This window comes from Rhinolophus sinicus, chromosome 8, assembly GCF_057876585.1.
Source record: "Rhinolophus sinicus isolate RSI-liver-muscle chromosome 8, RSI-T2T, whole genome shotgun sequence".
In the NCBI taxonomy this organism is placed as follows: Eukaryota; Metazoa; Chordata; class Mammalia; order Chiroptera; family Rhinolophidae; genus Rhinolophus; species Rhinolophus sinicus.
The window spans coordinates 25,694,488-25,715,958 of NC_142508.1; the positions used below are offsets into that span (position 1 = coordinate 25,694,488).

The 21,471-nt window shown below is 41.5% G+C and overlaps 1 protein-coding gene across 1 annotated transcript in view; it reads left to right on the top strand.

Annotated features, from left to right (window-relative positions):
• Positions 1–21,471, top strand: part of WNT2 (Wnt family member 2) — a 52,442-nt gene that overhangs the window by 17,950 nt on the left and 13,021 nt on the right. Inside the window, exon 4 of the mRNA XM_019743196.3 lies at positions 13,220–13,484. Within this exon, the coding sequence (XP_019598755.2) occupies positions 13,220–13,484 (265 nt within the window). The remainder of the gene's footprint in view (positions 1–13,219; positions 13,485–21,471) is intronic.

Here is a 21,471-nt window from a genome sequence, read left to right on the forward strand (position 1 = left end):
GTAATTGAAAAATTAAAAGGGGGGGAAGTTGAAGGGGAATAAGAGGCCAAATTTCCAGGTACAAAACAAACAAGTCATGGGGATGTAACGTACAGCATAGGGAATATAGTCAATAATATTGTGATAGCGTGGTACGGTGTCAGATGGTTGCTGGACTTATCATGGTGATCACTTCACTTCTTTAGGTATATAAATGTTAAATAACTATGGTGTACCCCTGAAACTAATAGAACACTGTATATTAGCTGTATTTTAATAAAAATCTTTTTTAAAGTTTTAAAAAGAATTATTATATGTATTAGTCAATGGTAATGTTCTTGAATTCCACAAATATAAATTCTACAGCTTATAATTCCTAGTTAAGCCCACCATAGTCACTGTTTTTAAAGAATGACTGTGCTCCAGAAATCATAATGTCTTATTAAAGTTAATAAAAGATTGCATAAGCAAATCAACTGCACAATCTACTAATAAATATTCCTTCTTTTCCTAGTTCCAGGTATGTTTGTTTGAAAGATATAAGTTGATCTGATTTCTATGTTTGAAAGAAGTAAGTTGGTCTGATTTTCAGTAACTCTTAGAGACGTGGACCTGTCAAAAGGATTTAATTGTTAATAAATGTACCTGGCTTTAAGCCAGCATCTGAAAATTAAATAATATGTTTTTAATGTATGTTTTCATCAGAAAAAACTGATATAAGACCAAAAATATGTTAGTTGCTTTATGGCATACACCCAGCTAAAAAGTGAAGTACTAACACTTTTTTGAATCCTCAAGTTAATTAAATCTATTAGGTAAACCAAAGCATCTAACGGTCTAAAATAAATTCTGAGTAGGATTTCTAAGGCAAGCTCAGTTGTTAAGTTGGCATAACCTTCCTACAGGTGGATTGCCCTTTTTCTGAAAGGAAGAGTATCTACATGGCACGATACACAGGTCATAAACTTAGTAAAATGTAGGTACTTACAAGACAAAAATTCTCACGTAAAAAGTCTTACAAAGACACACTAGCATTGTTTGGTCTCAGTCTTTAGAAAAGTTGACTTAAGAAACCAAAATTTCATTCTCCTTGGGAGAAGTTTGTCTTTATAACTGGCAAATCAACTCTTTGTAGACTAATTAGATATGAAAACACTAAGTGTAAAAACTTTTGTAGAACCCACTGAATCCAGAAAATAAGGACCCCGGGGGCTGGTAAGCCCCAGTGTGAGAAACACTGGCAGAGTGATTTAAGGTGTGGAATTGGTGTCAGATGGGCGTGGGTTATATCCTGTCTCAGCCACACTGGCTGTGAGACTGAGGGCAAGGTCCTCAGCTTCTAGGTGTCTGAATATCCTCATCTGTAAAATGGGATAAAAACAGTATATATCTTAATGCTTGTGGTATTAAGTAAAATAGTGAATATTAAGTGCTTAGCATGGTTTGATGTATTAAGAGCCTAATGAATGTTATGCATCATTATTATGCGCTGACAATAAGTTGGGACAGATAAATATAAAATAGGGTTGTTCTAGCCTGAACAGTGCATGTATTTCCTTCTTCAATAGTTTTTTTTTTTTTTTTCATATTTCTGTCTCTGTGGTATAGAATGGTAATATTTATGTTTCTTAAATTCTAAGAGTAGAGAATAGCCTCGGCAGACCTGAAGGCTTAAAATGTTCAAATTCAAAGATTCAAACACCATCAAAAATCTGCTAAGTAGGATTTTAGCACTGAAGCAACCATGAGCTTATTGAATAATTTTTTCTAAATTGGGGAATAGTGTGTTTTTCCAGGACTCATCAGGCCCATGTCAAGTCATTGTTTTCAGTCTAGTTACGGGGGGCTGCAGCTCAGCTCAAGGTCAAGTCATTGTTTTCAATCTAGTCGTGGTGGTCGCAGCTCACTGGCTCATGTGGGAATCGAACCAGAAACCTTGGTGTCATGAGTACTGTGCTCCAACCACTTAGCCAACCACCTCCCCTGAAGATTTTTTTATGGAGAAAAACTACATATTAAGCTAAAACTGGTTTCCATAAGGCTAACCACTAAAAGAGTCCTAAGCAGTCAAATTTATTTGTCTTTTTTAAAGTAGCAACGTCAAATGGGCAAGTATTTTTTGACAGGATGCCACAGAGCAACCATTAGATGGGATAAGCAAATGGTGAGGGGAGAGTGGTTGATGAAGAATTGTGCTGGCCAAGATGGTATATCACCATATAAAAAGCCATGAGGTACTGTGATTTGTGACAATATAGATGGATCTTGAGATTATTTTGCTAAGCAAAATAAATCAGACAGAAATAGTCAAGAACCATATGCTCTCACTCATATGTGGGATATAAAACTAAAAGCAACAAATAAACAAGACAAAAACTCATAGACACAGATAAACAGTTTAGTGGTTACCAGAGGGAAAAGGGGTGAGGGGAGGTAGGAGAGGGTAAAGGGGGTCAAATATATGGTGATGGAAGGAGAACTGACTCAGGGTGGTGATCACACAATACAATATACAGATGATGTATTATAGAATTGCACACTTGAAACCTATATAATTTTATTAACCAATGTCACCCCAATAAATTTAATTTTTTTTTTTTTAAAAAAAGCTGTGAGAATGTGAAGAGAGGAGAATAAGAAAGGGCTGAAAATGGAATCCTGACAGCAGCCTGCTTTAAGAATCAAAGAAAAAGAAAGTAGAATAAGAGACCCTTTAGAAAAGATTTAAGAGACAAAATAGAAAATGGGACCTAACTGTGTCACAGGGCTGTGGCCTAAGTTTCTGGAAAAAGTGACCAGCATCATTCACTGAAGAGAGAAAGCAAGTCATTATAATGGATTCTTCCTTGTGTTTTTTTTCTTTCTGTTGTAAAAACAATACTTGCACAAACAAAAGTAACAAATTGAGCAGTGCAGAGTGTATCATAAAATGGGAATATTTCCTCCCCTCACAATCCTTGTTTCCATCTAGAATATTTCACAGTGCAAATGGACTCAAGGCTGTGGACAGGACATATACTATTAACCTCTTCCTCTCCCAAACCTCATTAAAGATATAGTAATGGAGTAAAAATGGTTTACATCAACAGTAAAGGGTAGTCAAAGAAATGGGAGAGCTCGACAAATTTCTGGAGAGTAGAAAGCAAATCAAGAAATTGTAACTGATAAAGAGGGATGGAGAAGCCACAGCAAATAGCAGAAAAGAAAAAGCAGATGGGGCAACAGCCACCATGGAAACCGAGATGCCGAGAAAATTTCAGATACAAATGATAACTGTAGAGAAGCACAGGCCTGAAAGTTGGGATTAACTGAAAAACCCATAGATGGAATAGTGAACCCCGTCCCCTCTTCTCCACCCATGAACAGAACTCCTAGAAGTCTGGTGTAACCTCCCAGGCTATCTGGTGTTAGTCTCCAGCATAATAGCCAGTGTCGTACTTGCTCACCAGAAAGCTAACCTCTCTGCCCCACAAGCTCCACCTATATAAAAAAGCCCCACCTTTTATGACTTCATTCTTAGATATGAAGAGACTGTCCAAGGATTATCATATATTTGATTAAATTCAGCAGCATGAAAGAAAAAGACCAAAAATTGCAGGAAATATGGCCCCAAGAAGAAAAATCAATAAATCAGGGATGAGAAGAGAATTTTTTAAAAGCCTAGTCTTCTCACAGAGATTCAAGAAGAGAGTCACATCCATAAACAACAAGAATGGATGCTTTGAAAAAGTGACAACTAGAGAACAAGAAAGTACTTGGAAGAGAAAGCCAAAGAAATCTCCCAGAAAGTAAAACAAGAAGCTGAAAAGACAAATGGAGTTTAAAGAGATTTATAAACAACACCCATCTTTCCCACTTAAATTTGAAACCATCTGAAAAATGGACAAGTGAGACAGATGGATGGAGTAAACATGACTGTTGCAATCCCGAAAAAAAAGTTGTACTGGAGGATGTAGCTTCGAAGCGCTTCCTAGCACTGTACCCCTAAACTGGGCAGATTTACCCTCTCACCCGCTGGATGCTGGGGCCCCTGCAAGGGAGCCCCTTGGTGGAGCATAGGAGCTGATTTTAACTCATCCTCTCCACAGGCTGGCAGATGCCCAAAGAGAAGGAACCCAGGCACAGAAACTCTGCTCCTTCCTCTAAACCCACCAGTTGGACAAGTCACTTCTCCCCTGGGGAAAATAAATAAAGGGGTGGAGAGAGCCAAGAGTGTTATTATAATGGAATTTATTCCTCAACAAGCCAGGAAATAAGTATTAAAAATATTAAAGAGAAAATATAAGAGACATGGAGGATGGACTCAGAATGTTCAGCAACTGAATAATCACAATGCCATAAAGAGAAACTAAAAAGGGGAGGAAAATATTAAGAGAATGTCTCAGTGCTGAAGGGCATGAGTTTCCAGATTGAAAGGGCCCACTGAGTGCTGAGCAGAATTAATTTTTTTTAAATCCTAAATATATCATTATGACATTTCAGAACACCAAAGATAATTAAAAGTTTCTAGAAACTTTCATGTAGAAAAAAAAATACAAAGTGAAATGAAAACATAAATCAGTTGCCAAAGTATTAGCCAGACATTGACAACACTAGAATTCTCATCCACAATACTAGAGGCCAAAGCCTGTGGAACAATACCACCACAGTTTTCAAGGAAAAATATTTTCAACCCAGAATTCTATACTCAGCCAAAGTATTAATCAAGTTTTAAGGCTGAATAAAGACATCGTAGATATGCAAGAATTCAGAAAATATACTCTTTGTGCACTTGGAAGGAGTTATTCAAGAAGGTGCCTCAGCAAAGGAATAAATGAGGAAAACAAAGACAAAACATGGCATCTAGCAGAGTGTGCCAATGTAGGAGAGCATAGTGTTAAGTCTCAGCTGTGTAGCCAGGCCAGGTTGGATTAAAAAAATGGAGGACTGTGGAGCCCTCTAGGGAATAAGGAGAAGTGATGGAGTAGGTGGAATGATTGTGAGAATAGAAAACATAAGTTATAATAAATGCAATTGGTAGCAAGTAAAATGAGAAAACACCAAACTTCACTTCAGGAACATTCTTCTTTGGCACAGAGACTGTGATATCAGATCATAGATTATAAAATGCAGTCCTGGAACTTTGATGGTTGTGCAGTTAACAGTGTTACATAGGTGTTTGTTGTTTGCAACTTTTAGAATCTAGTTCTAGACATATTGTGGGAGACTTACAATACAGAACCTTAATGCTATCATCTTTGTCACCATAAAAGGACAGACACTGCTGACTGAGACTGGGAAGTAGAAGGGGAGGAGGGACTGCAATATCCTCACAAGAGATAGCACCGATGACTTTTGGAACAAGAAAAGGAGGTGAAAGACTGTTCCTTGAAGTTACAGAGATCACCAGAATCATGATACAGCCATGTTGGTAGTTGGGGTGAGGGGTGAGGACTGAGTGAAATTCTCACTCTCCATAATGAGAAAACTATTAGGAAACACAGAACATTGATTGGTAGGTAAATAAACAGTGACATGCAGAGTTGTCACATTCAGCTGTGCCAACTTTGAATTGCACCCCTCCAGAGGGCTCAAGTCACCTCTGTTATTGCAGATTTGTTTGGTTATGATGGCAGAGGTCCATAAAATACCTTGAGGGTGGGATGCCTTTTTCTATTTCTCACAAAGTTGGAGGTCAGCTACAGAACTGGTTGGATAAGCATTTAGGTAGTAACCACCAGAAGGACTAAAAGCAGGATTATTTACAAGTGATGGCTCTGGGGCTGGGCTGTGCAGACAGGGAGGAGAGTAAGGACAGGAGAGAAGAGAAGGGTACAGAGAGGGCTCTTGCTGTTCACCCTGATCTTTCCTGGACTATTGCTTTTTTAAAGTCATGTGCACACATTTCCTGAATTAAAAAATTTGGAAGTAATAATTAAAAACTAACACAAAAAAACCTCAGACTATCTGGCAGCCCCTGGGATGTCCCCAGGTCCTCCTTTTTTCACTACTTCCTTTATGGAGCAAATAAAATGTCTGCAGCCTCTCCATCAAGGACCCACGTAGAGGGCCACTAGCCCCTCACCCAGCGCCTCCAGAGATTCCTGGGGGGAGGGTTTGGGGCATGTCCTTTCAGGCTGGACCCTCCTCTGTAGCCTGTTCCTCCAAACACATGGTTTTTACTCCAGTGGTCACCCCCACCCTTTATTCCCCTCAAAGCAGCTCTAGGGCAACTTGTTGCTTGAGGCAATTTTTTTCTGGAGGTGAGGACGTTTTGGAGACACAGGGTAGAACACAACTTTTAATTCAATAATCAAATACCCCTGTTCCCGGAACCGTAATGCTGCCCCTTCTATGGGAATGGCTCACCTGCTCCCCTCCATCCTCACCCCCACGACCCCCACCCCTGTCCTCCACCCTTCCCTTTAGGCCCAGGACCCCAGGTGGTGCTGCAGCTTCTCTAGTCCTCCGTGGCTTTCCTGGGTTTGGACGAGATTCTCAACCCTTACGCGGTATAAGAAGCCCCTGAGACCGGAAGTACAGAAGTACCCTCAAGACCAGGCCCTACCCCCGGCCCACATTCTGATTTATTCAGCCCAGGGAGAAGCCCTCATCTGCGGGCAGGGAAAGATCGCCAGGTGATTCTAACGTGTAGCCAGAATGAGAACCCCTGCTCTGCTCTCCAGGTGGTAGGGGACACCCCCAAATTCCTGTATTTTACTATGCAGATAGTTGGACTCCTTTTTGTTTCCTCCCGATTTTGTTTCCAGACCACGCAACCTCTCAGATTGCAGCCAGATTATAAAAGAGCATTCTTTCCCTTCCTCTTCTGTGTATACACACATATGCAGCCCTTTAAAAGTGGATCGTGCCACATATATTGTTCTGCATTTTACTTCTGTCACTTGACTTCCTTTTATGCTTGTAAGAGTGACCTACCTCATTATTCAAAGACCACATAATATTCCATTATTAAGCATATACCACGATGTGCTGAACCATTTTCCTATTGATGTCATCTGTGTTTTTTCCTAATATTTTGTTATTGCTAATTATGCTGTAATGGACATCCATGTGGGTGTGTATCCTTCAAAACTTGTGCAAATATTTCAAGAGTGGAATCACCAAAGTCAAAGTATACGTACATTTAAAATTTTTATAGGTATTGCAAAAATGTTCTCTATTTAAACGGTGTATCAATTTACTCTCCCAAAAGTTTGTTAAAGCATTTCCGTCCCCATACTCTTACCAACACCAGATGTTACCATCAATCCTTTTACTACTTGCCAATCTATTACGGGGGGAAAATGGTGCTCCATTGTTGCAGTTTGCATGTCTGATTGCTAGTGACGTTGAACATTTTTAAAAATCTTTTTGTTAGTACTTTTTATTCTGTGAATGGCCTATGTAATAGATTTTTGATGACTATTAGTTTGGAAGGTACAATGTAACCCCCCCTTATTTCTCCCTCTATCTCTTTTTCCCTATTATAATAAGTCTTATAATATTATCCAGTTAATTCTTGATTTATTCAAAAGAATGGAAGGTAGCAGAGTATGCATAATTCAAAAGTTGAGACAAACACAATGCATCTTATATTATGATTTTAAATGTGTTCTTAAAGAGTGAAGAAACCTTTCTTACAAGTCCCCAGACAGATTACTCCTGACATCATATTAGCCCAGATAGAATCATCATATGCCCTCTGCTGAAAAAAAATTGGTAGCAGGACTATGAAATTACTATTGTTGATTTAGGCTGCTCTGAGGTCAGAGAGAGGCTTGGCCACCTCTGAAACATGTGGCTGCCCAACACCTGAGCAAAACTGAGGGAGGAAGAGAGGAACGGCCTTTGCCATTCAATAGTGATGAATGATGATAACCAATAGTGTGTACCACTGCCATGTGTATTTTTTCATCTTAAAGATTTTTATTAAAATGTAGCAAACATACAATATTATGTTAGTTTCAGGTGTACACCACAGTTATTCAACATTTATGTACCTAAAGAAGTGATCACCATGATAAGTCCAGCAACCATCTGACACTGTACCACGCTATCACAATATTATTGACTATATTCCCTATGCTGTACGTTACATCCCCATGACTTATTTGTTTTATACCTGAAATTTGAACCTGTTATTCCCCTTCACCTTTCCTCCCTTTTTTAATTTTTCAATTACAGTTGACATTCGATATTGTTTTATATTAATTTCAGGTGTACAGCATAGTGGTTAGACATTTGTATAATTTAAGAAGTGATCCACCTGAGTAGTCTAGTCCCCACCTAGCATTATACATAATTATTACCATATTATTGACTCTATTCCCTATGCCTTACATGACTATTTTGTGACTACCAATTTGTATTTCTTAGTCCTTTCACCTTTTTCACTATGTCCCCCAATCCCCTCCCATCCAGCACCCCAATAAACCTAGTACCCTTCTGACACCACACATAGTTAGTACAATATGATTGACTATATTCCTTATGCTATTAGTCATCACCATGACTACTTTGTAACAACCAATTTGTACTTCTTAATCCTTTCCCCCTTTTTACCCATCCCCGACCCCATTCCCATCAGGCAACCATCAAAATGTTCTCTGTACCTATGTGTTTGTTTCTGTTTTGTTTGTTTGTTTATGTTGTTTTTTAAATTCCACATATAAGATAAATTACATTGCATCTGCCTTTCACTGTCTGACATTCTTCACTCTTATATATATGCCAGGGGTGCCAAAAAAATGTATCCAAGTGGATACTTTGGTCACCATTGCTCAAACACTAGTTCGCCATAATCAGAAGTGTCTGGACATTGATGGTAACCACTTTGAGCACCTCTTGTCATTGCAGAAGTCCAACATGACTTGTATTTAATTTTTGTTATCAGTCTATATTGAGTATTACAATTTTAATACAGTTTTCCTTTCTTAAAATATGTATAATTTTTTTCATATTAAAGAATTCCCTCTAAGGTTTCTTGTAATACTAGTTTGCAGGTGATGAACTTCTTTAGCTCTTTCTTCTCTGGGAAGCTCTTTATCTGTCCTACAGTTCTAGATGATGGCTTTGCTGCATAGAGTAATCTTGGTTGTAGGTCCTTTGCTTTTCACCACTGTGAATATTTTGTGCCAATCCCTTCTGGCCTGCAAAGTTTCTGATGAGAAATCAGCTGACAGTCTTATGGGAGCTCCTTTGTAGGTAACTAACTGCTTTTCTTTTCCTGCTTTTAAGACTTTCTCTTTGTCTTCCTTTGGCATTTTAATTATGATGTGTCTTGATGTGGGCCTGTTTGGGTTCATCTTGTTTTGTACTCTCTGTGCTTCCTGGGCTTGCATATTTTTTTCCTTCACTGAGTTTCTGAGCTTGTATATTTATTTCCTTCACCAAGTTATGGAAGTTTTCCTTCATTATTTCTTTCAATAGGTTTTCAATTCCTTGCTCTCTCTCTTCTCCTTCTGGTACCCCTATGATGTGAATGTTGGTACACTTGATGTTGGTCTGGAGGCCCTTAAACTATCCTCATTTTTTATGGATTCATTTTTCTTTCTGTTGTTCTGATTGGATGTTTTCTGCTATCTTATCTTCTAAATCGCTGATTCACTCCTCTGTTTCATCTAATCTAATGTTGTTCCCTCTAATGTATTCTTCATTTCAATTATTGTATTCTTTATTTCTGACTGGTTCTTTTTTATGTTTTCTGTCTCCATTTTTCTCTTTTCTGTCTCTTTGTTGAAGTTCTCCCTGAAATCATTGAGCATCCTTATAACCGGTGTTTGGAACTCTGCATCTGGTAGATTGCTTGTCTGCATTTTGTTCAGTTCTTTTTTTGGACCTTTATTCTGTTGGTTTGTGTGTGTGTGTGTGTGTGTGTGTGTGTGTGTGTGTGTTTGGGGGGAGGTAGGGGACATGTTTCTTTGTCTCCCCATTTTAGCTACCTCCCTATGTTTGTTTCTATGTCTCCCATCTTAGTAGAGTGGACTTATATAGGAGGAGTGCTGTGGGGTTCAGTGGCACAGTCTTCTTGGTCACCTGACCTGGGTACTCCAGGTGTGTCACTTGGTGGGTTCTGTGTGCCTGTTGTAGTTGAGCCTTGGTTGCTGTTTGCATTTCAATGGGAGGGATTGACTCTCCGGCTCATTGATTGTTAGGACTGACTGTGACTACAATGGAGGAGTTGTGATGCAGGGGTGACCCTCCAGAGCAGGATTCACTATAACAGGGCTCTGGTTCCTGCCTCGTGTACCTTCTGGGTGTTCTGGCTGGGTCTGAAACTGGCCACTCAGCATGCCAGTACTGGGGCCTCCTGGAGGGTTCCACCCCAGGCTAAATTCAGCTGCAGACTGTGCCCTGCCGAAAGCTACCTGGCATGAGCCACAAACCGATCCACATATGGCCACCACCCATGCTGGGCTTGGAGGTGCCTTGAGAGGCCAAGCCACAAACCAAGGCCAGCTGTTGCTAGTGCTGGGCTTAGGGCTGCTCAGCCACAGGTACAGGGCATGCTGAAGCCAAATGCTTCTTGTTTGGGTTTTGTGAACCTTTGAGAGATTTTAAGAAAGTCCGCAGCATGAGCCAAGACAAGCTGTTTATATGGAAAAGCCACTGAATGTGGTTTGGGTGGGCCCAAAAGTTGAGTGAGGCAGGGTCTCAAGGAATCAAGGCAAATGAATGGTGTTAGCCAGGTTGATAGAGACTCAGATATGGCAGCTGCCTGGGTCTGCTTGCCAGAAAGGGGGTGGGCTCAACTAAGGAAAAATGGCTTCCATCAGATTTCTATCCAGGAGAAAGTTGCCCCTCCAGCCCTCATCCTGAAGCCAGACAGCTCAGTTCCTCTCTGTATGTCCCTGGTGCCTTTCAAGCTGCCACCCCAGTGCTGGATCTAGGGTGAGTGAGTTCGGCAGCAAGTAAGTCTGTGTGCTGGCCCTTTGAGATGAGCACCTGGGAATTCAGCCATCCTCATCTCACTCTGCCACAATTTCCACTGGTTTTCACAGCCAGAAGTTCTGGAGACTTCTCTCTCCAGCACTGAAACCCAAGGCTAGGGAGACTGGTGTGGGGCTGGGACACCTCACTCTTCCAGGAAGGAGGAAATCTCTGCAGCCAAGATATCCTTCTTGATTTTTAATGGTCACATGGATGTGGGACCATCCAGTTCCACATCTCCGCCCCTCTTACCAGTCTCCAGGTGGTTTCTTCTATATGTCCTTAGTTATAGACTTCTGTTCAGCTAGACTTCAGGCAATTCTCCATGATAGTCATTCTGTAGTTTAGTTGTAAATATGACATGGTCATGAGAGGTGGTAAGCAGAGGTTTTACCTACTCTGCCATCTTGACCTGTATATCTTGCCACATCTATTTTTAAGGATTCATAAGGTGTATCATGAAGATCCAACCTTAAATTAATATGCAAATCCTTCAGTCAATCATATAAAAATACCAACTTTGAAGTGTTCAATCTGGGAGCTGAGCGTTACAAAAGGAAGGCAATAATATTACCTATCACTTTTTAAGCTAGGAGTATTACTTATGAGTAAATAACTCAGCTGTGAAAGGAATAAGCTATAAAGAATGAGGATTCACAATCAATTCCCAAGCTCAAGTGAGATCACAACTGATAATTAGAGGCTTCCCCTATCAGGTGCCCAAAACAATGTGACACAAAGAAGGGCTGTGGGGATGATCAACCTTGGGAGGTCTCCTCAAGACCATGGCTTTGGTACTTGGCTCAGCCACAGAGCATAGGAGGAGAACACCCCCTGCTGAGAGTCTCAATCCTTAGTTTGCATCCCCAAGACAGAGGGTATCTGGAGTAGGAGGCCTAGATAGAGGGGGCAGGAAACCCCCTTAATGATATTCTCCAAAGTACTCTGAACAAAATTTGTAAGGTAACACAGAGAGAACTATTTCTAAGAAGTTGGAGGTGGTAGTTGCAACCTGCTCTGCCCACTCCCTGAGATTCTGGTATAATTGGTATCAGTGTGGGATGTGGGTGTATGGTTCCAACATGCAGCCAGGTGGGGCTCCCACAAGCAGTCATGCTCACCCCTCCTCCACTCACCCCAAACTCACATAGATACCAATAGTCCAGATTGCTTCTCCCCGGAGAGTCACCCCAGGTAACTTAACCCAGGTGCTCCAACCTCATTTGCCTCTTCCACAAATTCAGTTTCTGACCAAGGCTCTAGTGGAATCAAGTGTGCAGAAATGTTCTTCATTTCAGAAAGTCAGTTGCAATTTACTCACATGTCTGGAAATGTGTCGAAAGTATGCTAAAGCTGAAGGAGCCAAGACATCATGGTGGCCCTACGGCTATTAATTCACGCACACCTTTCCCACGTTGGGCCTGGGCAACCAGATGTTTCCTGCTGAGCTTGTCATAGTGGATGGAGTCCTGGTACATTTGGGATCTGTCCTCATTCGCATGAGCCAGCTTTGGAGGGTAAGGACAGAGAAGTGAGCAGGACAAATGTCCTTAGTTTGGTCTTCTGTGTCGCAGGGACCTGGGCACCTGTAAAGGATGTCAAGATGAACTCCTTTTCTGCAACCACACTCCCCCGTGTGTCCCCACCCCTATATCTTTATATTCTGTGTGTTTGATATGAGTCTTACTGGGTAACCAGGATGGCAGCTGTCCTCCACAGACACAGCCCTCAGAGGGCCATCTTGGTCCCCCACTCTGCCCCATTTGGGTCTCACCTGCCCAGGAACTTTCCCGCTTAAGATGTGAAAAGTAAATACAGTATGGTAGCAGGGGATTGTTGTGAAGATTAAGTCATTGAGCTAGAATGTAGAAAGCATGAGCACAATACCCAGAGCATGGAGAGAACCCCATAAATATAACAGTAACAATCACTATTATTGATTTATTAAAAGATGTGGGTTTAGCAATTACTTTGTGCACCTAATTTGAGTAATAGTGTACATTTTTAATATAATAAAGCTATATTTATTTAGAAAATACTCTAATTTCCTTACTCTTCAAACCCTATTAAATTCAAATTAGTGAGGTTTTTGTTATAATGATAGTGTAATGGGGTTCACAGTCAGGCACTGTTCCCTACTCTCTCGCCACCTCCCAATGTGCTATAGTCAGTGTATGTGGCTGAAGTGACCAGCAAGTGACCTTGGACATGTCCCTGTCCTAAGCCCCTGGGTCCTATGTCTTCAGTTATTTCTTGGTCACTTGGAAAGTTGCAGTATGTGTCAAGAGCTTGAGCCTACCTCCACTGAACTGCCCATCTTTTCCGGCAGGCTGTGAAGCGCTTCTTGAAACAAGAGTGCAAGTGTCATGGCGTGAGTGGCTCATGTACGCTGAGGACATGCTGGCTGGCCATGGCCGACTTCAGGAAAACAGGCGATTACCTGTGGAGGAAGTACAACGGGGCCATCCAGGTCGTCATGAACCAGGATGGCACTGGTTTCACTGTGGCTAACAAGAGGTTTAAGAAACCAACAAAAAACGACCTCGTATATTTTGAGAATTCTCCAGACTACTGTATCAGGGACCGAGATGCAGGTAAGTTCAAAACACTTTAGTCACAGCCCCTAATTCTTTGATGATCGATACTCTCAAATTTAAATGCAGTTCTGTATTTCCAGCCTGCCAATTCTGTAAGGGCAGCCTGCTGCTTTCACGTTCAAAGCTCATGTTCTTATAATTCATATTTGAAGTGCACAGAGAGCTCTCCTGAGATTCTGGAGAAAGGGGAACCCAACAAGAATGTCTGTGGCAAAAAGTCACAACATGCAGATTAATAAAATTCTTCAGCCTGGACAGTGGACTGATGTCCACTATGTTTGGCAGCTCAGCACCGTTTCTGTGATCCAGAGACTGAGAGGAGGATAATTTTGCAGTGTATCTTCCCCTTTGCAAATCCCTCCTCTGTGACTGCAGAAGAGGTTCCCAGGGCTTGAAAGTTCACCTGTTTTGAAATCTACCACACTGCACAGTCCCTTGTTCTTTCCAATATGGTCAGAAGTTGCCAAATACTAGAAGGCAAGAATTCATCCCTACTACTTTGGTTGTCAGTGGGCAGTCATTGAGGGCTGTGTAAGAATCACTTCATGTATTAAAACCACAGCCTGCTCTTGCACACGGCACCTTCCTTGTCTTGAGCTCACTCAGGAGCAGCTCCGTCAGCCTCAGCACAGCCATTTCCACATCTTTGTCTCATATCTGTGCTGGTCTCTGCCTCGCACCCTCCTGGTCAGCACTGAACTCCAGCCTTAGCACAGTCTTTGCAAAGACTCTGGTACAAAATGAGTACAAGTCTCAGTGGATAAAAGGTGATGGGGAGCCCACAGACAACTTTGGCTCAAGCCAACACCTCAGACTTAGTAGAAAGCAAAGGAATTCATTATCAGGAAAAAGCATCCTCAAATTTAAATTCTGAGCTTGTTTTTCATTCCAAAGTAATTGCAAAGGAACCAATAAAACAACGCGGATGGCAGCCAGCTGCTAACACTGGGCTGACCAAGGGGCAGGATGACCAGGGAGTATCACAGATGTCTAAAGCCTCTTCTTTGTCTCTAGTGGCTGAGTTTCCTTTGTGGTTGATGAGCTAATTCTTCACTTGAGCAGGTCTGTACATGCAGCCTGTGGATTGCTAATGACCAAGTAAAGGGGCCAGACTGCTGCATTCCTGACATGCTTTGGGACCTCTAACAAGTCGTCCTCCCTGTCAGGCCAAAGTTTCGATGGAATCGCGTGGAACCTGTGCTTTGGTACAGGATTGTCCCAAGGATTGGGTCCCTTCCTGCCATTAACTAGCGCTTAACCTCAGGCTCCTCAGACAGGACCTGGAGACCATAATATCAGGATCATTTTAGGAACTGCGTGTTGATTCCTGTGAGCTAGGTGCTGGGCTAAGGTCATTGCACACATGACTTGATTTCATCTTTAGAGATGCCTTATGATATCAGTGCATTGGAACTGGTTACTGGGGAAAAGAGAAGGAGGAGGAGGAGAAAGAAGGAGAAGGAGAAGGAGGGAATGGGGAAGGAGAATGGGAAGGGGAAGAGGAAGAGGGTGGCTCCTCATTGGTCAACATAAACCAAGAACCAAACATCTTATGTCTTGAAGCCAGATAAGCAGTCCTGAATGTCTTCATCCCAATTGTATGGGTGAGACAATTGAATGACCAGCTCAAGATCTCACTGGTCCTGGAGGGGACAGATGTCTGGCTGTCTGACCCCACGACCTGTGCTCTTGACCTTGATGCTACAGTAGTGTGTCCCTACGTGTGCAGAGCCGTGTGAAGCAAAAACCTCCTTTCAAATGGAAGAGGACCCCCTTCCCTAGAATATCTTTTGTGGTGTCTTGTTTTTTTTTTCTTTTTTCAATTGAAAGAGAGTGAAGCAAACAGTTACGCTTGATGCTCATTTAATCGCCTCCATGAAATAAAGACCTTATTTTCTCACAGAGGAGATTCGGGGTCTAAACCCTGAGGCATCTTCAGGATACTAAGTGATTCTTGCACACTTTGCTTTTTCTACTCCCTGTATTAGGATACAATTCTGTTTCTTGATCCTAAAATAGCAAACACATTTGCGGTAACCGCCGCGTGTCAGGGCTTGATTTGCATTCACTCACTGGTTCCCGCAGAAGTCTGTAAGGTGGGCATGCTATGATCCCATTCTATGGGAGAGGACACTGAGGCCCTGACAGACAGGTTATGGATTTTCCCCAAGGACTCTCAGTTTGTAAGAGGCAGAGCAGGGACTTGAACCTGAGTCTGTTCATTCTTTTAAACACTTTACTCTGCCTCCAAATGTGCCAGCCACAAGGCACACCGCCACAGGTGTGGACTTTCTGAGGGAACCTATGTAATTTATTCATTCTCCTAATTCATTTCTCTTCTTCCTTAGACTCATTTTAGCTTCTCTGCCTTGAAAAGATGTGAATGGTTGGTATTGATTAACCAGGAGCCATTTTGTTATTCTTTTTTGTTGTTGTTGTTTTTAAGTAGCCAGTTCCAATGCATTAGATCAGATTTCCACTAAGACTCTTAGGTTATTCATAAATTACCTGAACCAGATTTAATGCCCTGTTTAGCTGAGCCTAAGAAAATGCCAACATCGTGCATGCAAACTTTGCAATACTTTTTTTGAATTCTGTTGATTCTGTGATCGCATTAGTGAAAATATGGTTCAGGGCGTTTGGCATCATGGAAGCCAAAGTTCAGATTTCTGACAGAGTATGTTTTTCATTGTTCATATTTGGAGTCGCGTACTAACATGGCTACATGTACGAGATGCAGATTTTCCCTGCGAAAGCCTGCGTCAGCCCACATAGCTGCTGAGGGCCTACGCCCGTCTGTGCCATCCATGGCCTTCTGAGACGAGGCGTTATCCTGGCCACCGTGCGCATTCTACCAAGTCAGACAAAACAGCTGTGGACGTGTGTGGTTCAGAAACAGCCTGGAGTAGCTCCTAACTCTGTCTGCGGAGGTGGGGAGATGTGACTGAATCCGAGACCTGCCGGAAGGGGAGATTCCTGCATCTAACTCGCACTGGCATTTCTGTTCTGAGTTCTGCTCCCTCATAGTGAAAGGAAGGTGTTGGGTCAATGCTAACAGCCTCTCCGCAGGCACACATCACTGTGGGACCCTTCCCTTCTCTAGAATCCACAGTGTAGGAATGGCCTGTTTCCTGCTAATGAAGCTCCCACGTGTTCGAAATGGGTTACCGTCGGAGTATCCAGGCTCTAAAATAAGTCAGAAGTTTGTCGTACATTTTAAAGCAAATTATATCTATTCTTTTTCATTTTCTCTATTAAAATTGACATAACCTTCCCCTAGAGTGCAACTCATACCACCAAGTCTGCTTTGCTGTGGTCGTATTGTGTCTTTGTTTTATATCAGGCACATTTACTACTCAGCTTATCGGGCAGCTCCTACTCGCCGGCACGGGAGAAGCGATGGTGCTGAGCAGGTTGAATATTGTCGATAGATATTTGAGCGGACTGCCTTTTCTCTCGCTAGTCGGCGTCTGTTTCCTGTGCACATTAGCTCAGGATTTGCCTGGTGTGAGCTGGCTTATTTTGTCCATTCAGTTTGCGTAGTGCATCACGTCTACATGGCTAGTCTACTATTTGCCAAAATGCAGACCCTATGGAACAAAATCTCAGGGGTTTGGGCCTGAGATTCTATATGCATTTCAAACTTAAACAAATCGAAGTTTGAAAAATCAACGTTTTAGGTAATCCAGGATTCCAGATTTTTCCATAAGTATTCAGTAAGAAAAAAATCCAGGGAGAAATTATTTTGGAGGGATACCTGATCTCTTACAAAGAAAAAATTTCTTTATTTGAGGGTCTCTAAATAAATGTCACCCCAAAAATATACCCTACCTTGGCTTGCCCAGTATAAGAGGGTGTTCTTTCACATTTACGCCCTGCATTCTCAGAAACCCTCTTTTACTGTGAGTAAGCACATTAAATGATTTCAGCCATCAAAGCTTCCCCTGGAATTAGTTTGACAGAGGTTATCAAGTCAGCCTTGTAATGAAGTCCTGACATAATGAAACCAGGACACATTTTGATGAAAATTGCAGAAGGGTGAGTGAAGACCCCGAGGTACTCCTGGGTGAGGCCAGAACCCAACCCCAGGTGGATGAGTGGACTATTGGGTGACTTCCTGTTAAGAGTCAGGCACCTTCTGTGCATTTTCTCTGGGTCTTCACAGCAGTACCCTCTACTCCTAGAGAAGGAAACTGAGGCTCTGAAAAGCTACTTAACTTGCCCAAGATTTTGTGGCCTGTAAGCAGTAAACAAAACAAGATAAATAAAAATCAAAAGAGAAACCCATACTTCTCCCACTGTACTACTTTACTTCCTGAAATTTGGGAGGAAGGGGAGATCTGTGTCCTAAAGAGGCAGCGTGAGGACATGAGAATGTAATGGGATGAGGTGTCCGCCAAGTAGGGGGTAGAAAGTGGTCAGACTCAACCTCTACCCACGTTTGGCTCAGGTTGCCCTGATGCCCAATCAACTACAAGCCCTTCAGTTTCAAGAGTATTAATGTTCATTGTTCTTAAGAAATGATAAGCTCAAAAACCAGTGAAGGAAGAAATTCTTATGGCAACAACAACAACAAAAGGTATTTTCCTTTAGTCTTCAGTTGAAGAAAGAGAATGCTCTGATGTTCAACTATAAATACTCTGCAGATTCGAAGAGTCCATACAACCATGCAACGCTGTGCATGTGACACTCCACAGGCCAAATTGGAGCTAGCTGTAGGAAGCCGGGCTTTCTGGGATGGCTATTCCGGCAGCTCTGTGGTTATCTACTCTGCTTATTGCCCCGGCAGCCATAAATCAAAGAAGCCCTTAAGTTAGAGATAGGTTCATCTCTAACGAAGGAATGCTGCTATCCTCTCCAGAGGAGTGTCTGCACCTAATCACAGGCCACTTTCACTGGTTATGATGTAAAAGCCCTGACCTGGGCCAGAGGTCACCCTGAGGTCTCCTCATCAACTGGAGGAAACAAGCAACCCTCCACCCCTTCTCCAGTCAAGTTCAGAAAACAAATGGAGTCCAGCAGTTGTTTAACTTGTTGCCTGTTGAAAGCCCAATACCTGGCTGACAGCTGCAGGCTGTGAACGGTGTAAGCGCTCAGGTATCACGGGTTTTTTCCACAAAAATCATGTTTGGCAAACAGCTCAGAACCCATGGGAACACAATCCCAACCATGGTTTACAGAGATTGGTGCTCTAGACAAGCCCTGCGGTGTGGGGCCAGGTTTGCAGAACTTCTGCATGCTGTGACTGCGGCCTGGTTGAAAACAAGGGAGCGACTTGTGAGCAAATAGCAATGGATGATGTTGATACTAAATGTACAGTTCCCACCAGTACATCTTCAGTCCCTTTTTTCTTCCCAGCACAGATGTTTATTGAGCCCCTTCTCTATGCCAGACACTATGATAAGCTCCAAGAATGCAAAGAGGGGAAGACGAGCTCGGTCCCTGCACGTGAGCCAGGTTGGCAGGCGATGGGACCCAGCCCTCAAGTCCAGAAAGGAAAGGGGCATTTCTTAGATTTCAGTCCTCACTCCATTGCTCTATTACAAGGTCTTACCTTCCATTTACCATTTTGAAAAAGTTACTCTTTCTGCTTTGAAACTTATTATAGACATTCCTGAGTTGATACATAAAAATTGCTAAGACAGCTAGACCAGACGAGAACAATATGAAAAACATATTTTTGAGGCTTATAAGTCACCATTTTCATAGGAAATTAATTATCTTATAAAATTAATATTAATTATTATCCAGTGGACCATCTTTTCAAACTCTTATGTGGCATATAACGCAGTGAGCCTGTCCCTCCTTCCTAAAACACTCTGTTTCCTTGTTCTCTGTAAGTAGCATATTCTCCTGAGTTTCCTCCTGGCCCAATAGCTGGTCTTCCTCAATTTCAGTTGCTAGTTCCTCCTCTTCTACTTCTAAAGTCGGAAGATCTTCAGCGTTCCGTCCTGGCTCTCATCTCTCTGTACTTTCTCCCTGGGTGATCTCTTCCATTTAACTGCTGTTTTCAGTCTTCCTCTGTGGCCTCTCCCCTCATCTTGTATCCAACTTCCTGCCAAACAGCTCCACTCGGATTGCTCCCATTTCTATCAACCTGCTTCTGTTCACAGCTGAGCGCTTGATTTGTCCCACTTCCGAAACCTGTTTTCCTCAGGCTTCCCCTTCCCACAAAACAGTGCAGCCATCCACTCCATGGTTCAAGCCAAAAACCTGCAAGGCAGTTGTTACATGACTTTCTCATTTCCACATCTGGTCCATCACCGGTCCTCTTAGAATGTATCAAGGATCTTTCTGCTTCTCCATCTCAGAAAACCTTGTTCTTTCATTCAAAGGATGTGCCACAAGTTAATTTCTTTAAATATTTGTTTGTTACCGGTCTGTCCCACTGGACTCTGATTCTATAATGGCAGGAGCTATATCTGTCTGTTTACCAGTGGACCCCCAGCAACTACCACATAAACATGGGTTGAATTGAATTGAATGGCAAGAAATAAACAACATAAAGTACATTCATCACATTAGCTGAATTCTTAGTTATGTTGGTGCAGTGTCATAGCTTAAACATAACTTGATTTCTTCAAGAGGTAATTACCAAGCGTGTCTTCACTCATCACTGATTGTAATGCACAGCTTATGAAAATTCCTGTTGAAGTTTAAGTGCTAAATGGAATTTTCCCTCATATTCAAGTGCATTAGTGGAGCATTTACAGAGCTGAAGATGTCACTGGTTGCTCATTTCCCTGGGTAAGATAAAACCTCTCCAGTGCAACAGCAGACTATTGCTATTGCTTTTAGCAGCCACCAAATACTCAATTCTTTGATTCTTTGGGAGGACTTTTTCATTTACTATTATCAGTGGGATTACTGGGTAGTTCACCTATTTTCATTGTTAACATGAGCGAAAATATTTTTACATCCAATTCTATTTTGTTATAAACATGATCTGTAATTCTCTGTTACTTTTCAGAATATAGACTTGCTAGAATTACTATACTTTTAAAATATACTAAAAAGTGCCTTAATTTGAATTAATTAAAAGTGGCAATCAGATTGAATTTGTGAAAATTAAAAAAAAAAAAAAAACTTTCGAAACAAAGAAAATTTCAAAAAAAAAATAGAAACAAAATTTTCATTTTATTTTGAAGTCTTTGACATTATTTCAACTACTAACAACAAAGAATTTATCAAATAGGTATCTTTTTTGTGGAAACAGAGAAAAAGTCATTTCTAATTACCATATTGATGTGTTGCAAACAAAAGAATGATGTTAAATTACTTTAAAGTAATGTATTTGCTTAATTCACCTAAGTTTTTCCCATGAAACCTATTTGGTGCTGATGTGGATAAATCTGCTCTTTAAAATATGCATATTTCACATTCCTCGGGAAACATCCTGCACTAGGGAACTTTGGGGCCACCTAATGCTGCCTAGTGCTATTTCTACTGACACTAATTGGGTTACCATGGACAAGTTTACTTCTCTGGGTCTCTTAAGATATGTGTTTCACCTAGGAATTCCTAAGGTTCCTATGATCCAATCAATGAATGATAAATTGTTAATTAATTTTACTCTGTTTGCAATAACAGAACTTGAACTTGATGCCACAAACTAAGTTGTCATTTTGAATTTCTATCATTTAAAAATGGCCACACTTGTTGTATTTGTGCCCTACATATCAAGTGAGATAATTTGAATAGAAGCAGGCTTATAGCTAGTCTGCTCTCACCTTAGTGCCCAAAGAGTAGATGACTGCTCCCTGAAGAAATGTGCTCTCATTTGTCAAGGGAAGGCTGATCTTAACTTTTAACAAATTGTTTTAAATTTAATATTTAATGAGTCAGGAAATATAAGTTGGCCACCTGAGCACAATGCAGTATATAGAAGAAATATAAGACCTAACCCCTGTCCTTGGGGAGACAAGATACATGAGAAATCAGCAAACATTTCAAAAACAGCATGTGAGCCCTATTGCACGACATG